Source organism: Pleurodeles waltl, chromosome 7 (assembly GCF_031143425.1).
Source record: "Pleurodeles waltl isolate 20211129_DDA chromosome 7, aPleWal1.hap1.20221129, whole genome shotgun sequence".
NCBI classification, from domain to species: domain Eukaryota; kingdom Metazoa; phylum Chordata; class Amphibia; order Caudata; family Salamandridae; genus Pleurodeles; species Pleurodeles waltl.
In genome coordinates, this window is record NC_090446.1 from 3,594,173 (window position 1) to 3,602,189 (window position 8,017).

General features: G+C 44.6%; 1 protein-coding gene across 1 annotated transcript; it reads right to left on the minus strand.

Moving 5' to 3' along the window:
• Positions 1 to 4,963: 4,963 nt before the first annotated feature.
• LOC138246703 (olfactory receptor 6M1-like) lies at positions 4,964 to 7,614 on the minus strand. Its single transcript, XM_069201475.1, has 2 exons — positions 7,534 to 7,614; positions 4,964 to 5,914 (listed from the first exon to the last, which is right to left on the minus strand). The coding sequence occupies exons 1-2, from the start codon at positions 7,612 to 7,614 to the stop codon at positions 4,964 to 4,966; spliced, it is 1,032 nt and encodes a 343-aa protein (XP_069057576.1).
• Positions 7,615 to 8,017: the final 403 nt, after the last annotated feature.

The following is an 8,017-nucleotide window of genomic DNA, read 5'->3' on the forward strand; positions in this document are numbered from 1 at the left end:
AGATGAGTACACTAGTAGATTTGTTTAACTGTCTCCCAGACGGGCGGGGTCTAATTGTTGCGGGTGACTTTAATATGCAACTGAACTATAGAGATGGCAATCAGCAAGAAGGATTTCAGCTTGTAGATCCATGGGATAGATCTGGTCCGGTACAAACCACTTCAAAGAGAGGAGGAGGAGCCTTAGAAATACTTGAAGATTTAATAAAAATAAAGGGATTGAGAATAGTAAATGGGAATACCAGATCAGATACTCCGGCGTCTCCTACATATAGGAGAGGCTTATATTCCAGCCACCTGGACTATATTTTAGTAGATGACGCCCCCTGGAAATCTCTTACTGACATGATTGTTCTCCCCCGGATTGATAGCGACCACCTAGCCTTGAGTACCTCCTTTTCCACTACCTTATTTAGACCTAAGACATCGGCAACATGGTCTCCAAATAGTTCCCTCACTAGGTCCAACGATTGCAAAAACGTGAAATGGGAATGGGTTGAAGGTAATGCAAACCTCCAGTTATTAATCTATAGAATAACTGCAACAACGCTTTCCCCACTGAAACACACAAATACCATGTTGGTGGACATGGTCCATCTGCACAACATCCTGATCATCCGACTAAAACCACACTTTCAGACGGTAAGGAGGCAGACAGAAACTAGGACTAGATCAGCAAGGTGGTTTTCTAAACCCTGCCGACAGGCTAAAATGCAGTTATTGGGAGCACTTAAAGACGGGAACTGTCATGAGATAAGGAAGTACAGAGTTGTATACAAAGAGGCACTCCAAAATGCAAAAAAAGAGTGGGCAGTTAGGCATTGGAATAGGATGGTCCTTGCGCTACAGGAGAAGAACCTTAATTTATTTTGGAAACTAGTGGCACAAGAAACTAATTCACAAAGTAGGGAAAACTATCCTGCAATCCAACCAGAAACCTGGGTGATGCACTTTTCAAATGTATACAGAAAATCACAAATCAACAGTTCAACTGCTTCTCCTGCACAACCTAATGATCCCTTTGTCAACACTTTAACGTGGGATAGTTCATTACCACCCAAATTTGATTTGGATCTCTTTTCCCTAAAGGAAACAACAGAGGCTCTCCAATCAACACGTAAAGGGAAGGCCCCTGGCCTTGATGGCATTCCAGGGGACTTATACCTATCCCGTCCGCCAACCTGGTCACTGTATCTTAATGCTCTTAGTAATGAGATATTGAGGGGAGGAGGTATTCCCGCCACGTGGCAAGGAGCAATTATAGTCCCTATTCATAAGAAAGGGCCAAGGGAGCAACCTACTAACTATAGGCCTATCAGTCTGATTGATACCAGTCAAAAGATTTTCACTAAACAGGTACTGAACAGACTACTGAAGTGGATAGATGATTCTCAAATTCTCTCCGATTCTCAGGCAGGCTTCAGAAGAGGGCTGTGTACAATAGACCAGGTATTTAGGTTTAATCTTCTTTGTTGGAAATATCTGCTACTTAACAAAAGCCATTTGTATGTAGCTTTCATTGACTTAAAAGCTGCCTTTGACATGGTACCTCGGGCCAATCTATGGAAAGTACTGGAAAGCTACCAACTCAATAACGAACTACTAAGGTTGATTAGATATCTACATGAAGGGACTTATGCTCACGTGCGCTGGTCAGAAAGTGGAGACCTAACAGAAGCTATTCCTGTTGATAGAGGGGTTAGGCAGGGGTGCATATTGGCACCAACACTGTTTAACCTGTATATAAACGATGCTGCGGATCGATTATTATACTGTAAACATGACGCCCCTAAGCTAGCTGGAGTCCCCGTTCCCATTCTTATGTTTGCCGATGATACTTTATTAATTTCAAGAACACCCATGGGCTTACAAAATGAATTGGATGCTTTTTACAATTTTTGTAATAACAGAGGACTCGAAATTAATCCATCAAAATCGAAATTCATGGCCTTCAATCCCCATAAACTATTTAGGGGAAAAATGACGATAGCAGGCCAACAAGTGGAGAGAGTCAGCCAGTTTGATTATCTGGGGGTCAGGTTAAGTGACGACCAACGTTGGTCGGCCCAGATCGGGAAAAGCTTGACAGCACTGAGGCAGAGATCTACAATGATAGGGAGAAAAATAACCAACACTATGGCAGGGGAGATAACTCCTGCCATTACTGTCTACAAAGCAGTGGCAGTAGCAGCTTCAATTTATGGCGCTGAGCTTTGGGGACACACTAATTCTAGATGTCTAACCACGGTAGAAAACCGTTTTTTAAGAATTTTTCTTAAACTGCCGATGAGTACCCCCCTCACTCCCCTTAGATTCGACTTAGCCCTGAATGAAATACACAATGAAATCGCACTAAGACCATTAATGTATTGGATTCGTCTATGGACCTCAGATCATCGGACCACCCTCCACACAGCACTAGATGAGCTTCTTGCAAATGCCAGTATATTGAAAATCCCTTGGTTTAGACACATTGAAGACACATGCAAACTCCTCAAGATGGAGGAGGTGTGGAGTGCCCCTCATAATTTGACCAAGGAAATAAAGGAACGTGTAAAAAGGTGCTACTGGGAGAATGTCTTGGCCCAAACCTGGTCAACAAATTATGGCAGTTTGACTCTACAGTTTTTAGACCATAAATGCAGCCCTAAATTCGAGGAATATATGGACAACGTAAAACCTCCTTACACCAAAACACTATTCATTAAGTTTAGGCTAGGGATCCTTCCGCTTAAGACATTTACAGCGCAATGGAGATCGGAGGACTGTAATTTAATATATTGTCATCACTGCACAAAAACTAAAGAGTCACTAGCGCATTTCATGTTTTTTTGTCCCAAATACTTGGTACCTAGGAAAAAGTGGATAGTGCCGTTATGTAGGTCATTTGGAACAAGGGAATGGAAGATAGCATTAAGACTTTTAACAACTGACACAAATGATAAAATAGTTTTCTCTATTGCAAGCTACTTGAGAAGTGCATGGGCCATAAGATCAAGAGAACCAGCATAAGCATGAATTTTAACATATTGATTTTAGATTTTACGTAATTTATAAAACCGCCCTAAGTCGGTCGAAGCTAAAGATACAAGGGCTTGGAACCTTAGTCCTTAAAGATTAATGATGGTTTGCGTTATCTTGTACTATCCTGGATTCTTATCACTTTCTTACTGCACCCAAAGCAAGCTACGGAATTTCCTTCCCTTATACCTGACAGCTGAGGAAGATGGTAAAACCAGCTCCACAGTAGTGAGCTATTTGTAGAATATCCAGGCAATAAGAACAGAGAATTGTCTTAACCAAGTGTTTTTAAATATATTGGTTTTTTAGCTTACAATCATCCAGTGGAATAAGTTTTAATTGACGGGAGATAAAAACTACAATGACCTAATTTTCGTACCCTTGGGGCTTTTAAACTTTTAAAAAATATTGCAATATCTCTTATTTTTTTATAAGTGTGTTATTTATGATTCCCAAAACATATCGTGTCATGTATTTGTCACTTTGGTTGTTCTCAGAACCGACATGTTGCACATTTTTATGTATTTGTACTGTTCTTACTTTTATGGCTTTCAGCCGAAATAAAGTTATTACAAGATACAAAATATAATAGTATTTTGTAAGCTTGCACCGATTTTGTGTTAAAAAGCGGCGCAAATTGGGCGCTAAATAAGTATAAATATGGGCCTTAGTACCTTGCTTTAGATTCAACAACATGGTGTCCACTGACTGCATGAATGGATTCCTATTGAAAAGTCTCCTTAACTCAGTTTCAAAAGGCATTATAATCGTACAGCATAAGGTCATTACGTCCCACTAGGGGGAAAGACCATGTAGTCGCAGTACCCCCCAAGTGTGACAAAACAAAGGCCACTTTCGATTGCTCAGTAGGGAAGCAAAAGGCCTTGCACAGAAAGTGCCGGTGGCGCTGGTTCATAAATGTGGCCAATTCTGCGGGATCCCCGTGGGCCTTTCAGGTGGTGCCAGTGGAATAGATGGGGGAGCAGTGACATGAATTACTGGAGTTGCAGACCCAGAAGAATAGACGGGAGAAAAGGAATTCCCATTGACCCTCTGACTAGTCCCAGGAGTAAGGTTAGGGGTACTACTATGTTGTCATGCGCATACTCTAAGAGTAAGTGCCTGTGTTTCTTTTTGTAAATTGCCCATCATGTTTGCAAAGTCAGCTAAAGTGGCATTGTGCACTTCCAGATCACTCAGGAAGAAATCTGAGGTGGGCTTGGCATTCCGTCTGCTCTCACCCTCCTCTCTTCTATTAGTTAGACAAACGGTTGTATAATTGAAGCATAAAGAAATGTAAGGAAAGCATAGCAGAGCGGAAGCAGTGATGTGGTAGCTGAGTCAGCACAAGAGACCCTATGTACATATGCGCGAGTAGGCATACCTACCAACCTCTGTTCTGTGTGACAACAACTCAAAACTAAAGCAAATAAGAGTTGCGATTACGAGTCCTTAGTACAACTTCTTAAGAGTTCCAGAACAAGCGCTTATATCTTTACTTTGGTTTTATAGGAATATTCCTCAGATGTCAGAGTAGCGCACTCCCAAGGCGGGGGCTGATCTCAGGTACGTTTGTAACAGGAATCTTTAAAAGGGGTGATTTGTCCTTTCTTTTGTCTTTGCAGGTCCGGGTTGAGCAGTTAGGCAGGAGCGGCCGCGCGGAAGATCCGAGAACCCGTGAAAGACGGAGGAAGCAGGACCGACAAAGACCGGAAGGAGGCGGCGGTGACCCGGAAGCGGAAGCACGTGACCCGGCGGCAGGGGCGCGCGGGTGCGAGCACTGGAATGCGTCAAGAGGCAGTACACCGGGCGAGAGCCGCGTCACTCCTGCCACGCCCCGCCCCTTCCGGTCCGCAGGCGGAGGCGCGTGCAGGGTTCTCCGAAGCGCGGGAAGCGGGTCTGAGTGTGTGGAGCTTCCTCACAGGTGGGCGCGCGCTTTGAGGTTAATGTGCGTCTCGACGCACTTGATTCTTCAGCACCTCCTTGAACACCGTGTTTCTGTAAGTATAAACGAAAGGATTCATCAAAGGAGAGAGAAAGCTGCTGAAGAGGTTGATGGTTTTGTAGAGCCCCGCGGAGGGGTGCAGCGCCGGGCTCACTTCAACGAAGATGGCGCTCCCGTAGACGATGGTGACCATGAGCAGATGCGAGCTGCAGGTGGAGAAGGCCTTCTGGCGTCCGTCTGTTGACGGGATTCGCAGAATACTGGAAATAATGTAGATATAGGAGAGAACCGTAAACCCCAACGAGCTCAGCAGGAGGACAAGCGCTAAGAGTAGATGTACGATACCGAGGAGCACAGTGTCAGCGCAGGCTAGTTTCACGATAGCCAGACCATCACAAAAAAAATGGTCTATGATGTTTGGGCCACAATACGGCAGCATGTTTGTTATGATAGTGGAGTAGAGGACAACAAATACAGAGCCCAGCCATGATCCGATGACAAGCTGAATGCAAAACCGATTAATCATGATGGTGGAGTAATGCAGAGGATCGCATATGGCCACGTAACGATCATAGGACATGATGGGCAGGAAGATGAATACATTGGCAGCAAAGTAAATATTAAAAAAGTACTGTGTAAAGCAACAGGCCACTGAAATTGATTTATGCACTGAAAACATCTGCACTAACATTAGAGGCACCATATTTGAACTGTTTCCAGTTTCCACCAGAGATAAGTTGCAGATGAAAAAGTACATGGGCGAGTGCAGGCGTCGGTCCAGACATACCAAGACTATCATCATAACATTTCCCACCATTGTGGCTGTGTAGATCAAGAGAAGAATGATGAAGATGGTAATCCGCGGTCCGGTCCCTCCAGTGAATCCCACAAGAATAACTTCTGTCACTGTGGTCTTGTTGCCCAGCTCCATAACTGTTCCGTGAAGCACCTACAAGAAAGATGCACAAGACCAGTTCACTAGGAGGATATGCTTCAAGGATGAACAGTTTGGTCTTTCTGAACTATGACTACTTCTTGAGTAAAAGCGCCCACAATGGATCCTATTCATAACCTGCAATTTGCAGTACTACTAAAGTACTACAAAATGCTATTACACACCTAAGAGTTTAAATCGCCACCTATGCAAGTGCAGATCTTCACGTCCACAGGCCAATAGCAGACGATTCCTAGGCAAACTTACAGAAAGAGCAGCTTTCAGTCAGTTGTCACAATTAATTGAAGAAAACTCCATACTTTCTGACTTCCAAACAGGATTTCAAGTAGTTATAGCCGCCGGATCAGCCATCATCTCCATCTGGGATGACCTGAAAACACAGTAGACCAGAATGGGGTTTCTGTCCCACGTCTCTTAGACCTTTCAGTAGCCTTTGACAGTCAATCATGGCACTCTAATCCTAAGACTTGAGACAGCAGGCATTAAGGATACCGCTCTTACTTGGATCATTTGCTAACTACACAATAGAACATACTCCTCCATTGTCATTGAAACCCTACAATATAAAAACAAGAGACCCTCAAAGCTGTATCATCCCACCCTCATTCTCGACATCTAAATGAAATCCGGTGGTTGAATTAACGTATAGTAACTAAAATTACTTTACTTTTTTTTAAAAAATGTACAAATCCACTGAATAAAACAAAGGACATTATAGAAAGGATCTGAATTTACTTTCACAAAACCATAGAAATTCAGCAGTTATAGTTATACTTCAAGTAACTATAATCCATGCACTAAGGTAGCTATAACTTGGACCACACCATCCACTGCTAATTACCCCACATATTACATCACTCATGACATCTTTGATAACATCATTGATAATATCAATGTAACATTTGCAGTAAGATTATTTAGCAAAAAACTGTGCATGGCGAGAGCACAACTTGTAGTTACCATAGGGCAAGCCACCCCAGGGCAAGTGTCCCATTGGGCACTACCAGGTTCCCCCTAAAACGCCCAATAAATTCAATATTTAGTAGGCTTCTCTAGACCAAGAAAGCAGACTCATCAGGAAGAAACAAAGACCGCACCAAAGAACCCAACGGGACGAGAACAGAGGACCTGCTGCACCAGAAGAGGCCCCAAGACCCCTGCTTGCTGCACCAGAGTCTGTACAATCGCCACTGCGGAGGAGCTGACCACTGGACCAACCTCAAAAGACCCAGAGGGCCTCCAGGGTTTCCAAATAGCCCAAGATCCCCCTCCTTAGTGGAGGCACCATTCAAGAAGCAAAGAACCAGCAAACCGGTGAGGGTCACTTCACCAACTGGACAATATCTCTTCAACCAGAAGTCACAGCCATAACCCAACAACAGCCCGGATGAGACCTACAAGTGTGCCAACTTTGGTGGCACTGCACCCTCACGTGACCAAGTTGTGCCAATACCCCAGGTACTGGTCAGTGCACATCAGACAACAGCAAAAACAGTTCACTCAGAGCGGCAAATGGACCAGTAGGAAGCCCCAGTTGAGGGACTTCAGGAATATCCCGGACCTCCCGCCAGAGCACCCTCATCGTCCTGCAAGGCCCCGGGAAGAAGACTTACCTCCAGCTCCAAAGGGTTCCATTGCGCATAGACTCCAAGACCTCCACCTCGCCCTGCATCCAGCTGCCCTGAGCCCTGCATCGCGGAACATGCTGTGTGCCAAGGGTCCCTAACCCCTTGCAACCTCGACAGCCCAAGGGGACCCAAAGGCCCCACCTTTAAATCTGCAAACCTGCTCCTTTTCCAGGTGGCCCCTCCAAGTGGCCTGTTCCAAGAAACTTTTCAGCACTGCACCCACCGGAACTGGGAGCCGCAGAAGACTCTCCAGCTGGCACTGTGTGCCCACCAACCTCATCGACGATCCTGCAAAAGAAGAGACTGGTAACTCACCTGTGTGGTTCTATATGCATTTTTCTAGGTGGCCTTCTGTTAGGACTCGCACTCACACATGCACACGCACGCTTCTTGCTGCACCCTCACAAAATAAATCAGCATGTATGAAGAACGATGAAACATGTCATGAATGTGTTTACAGCACAGCACT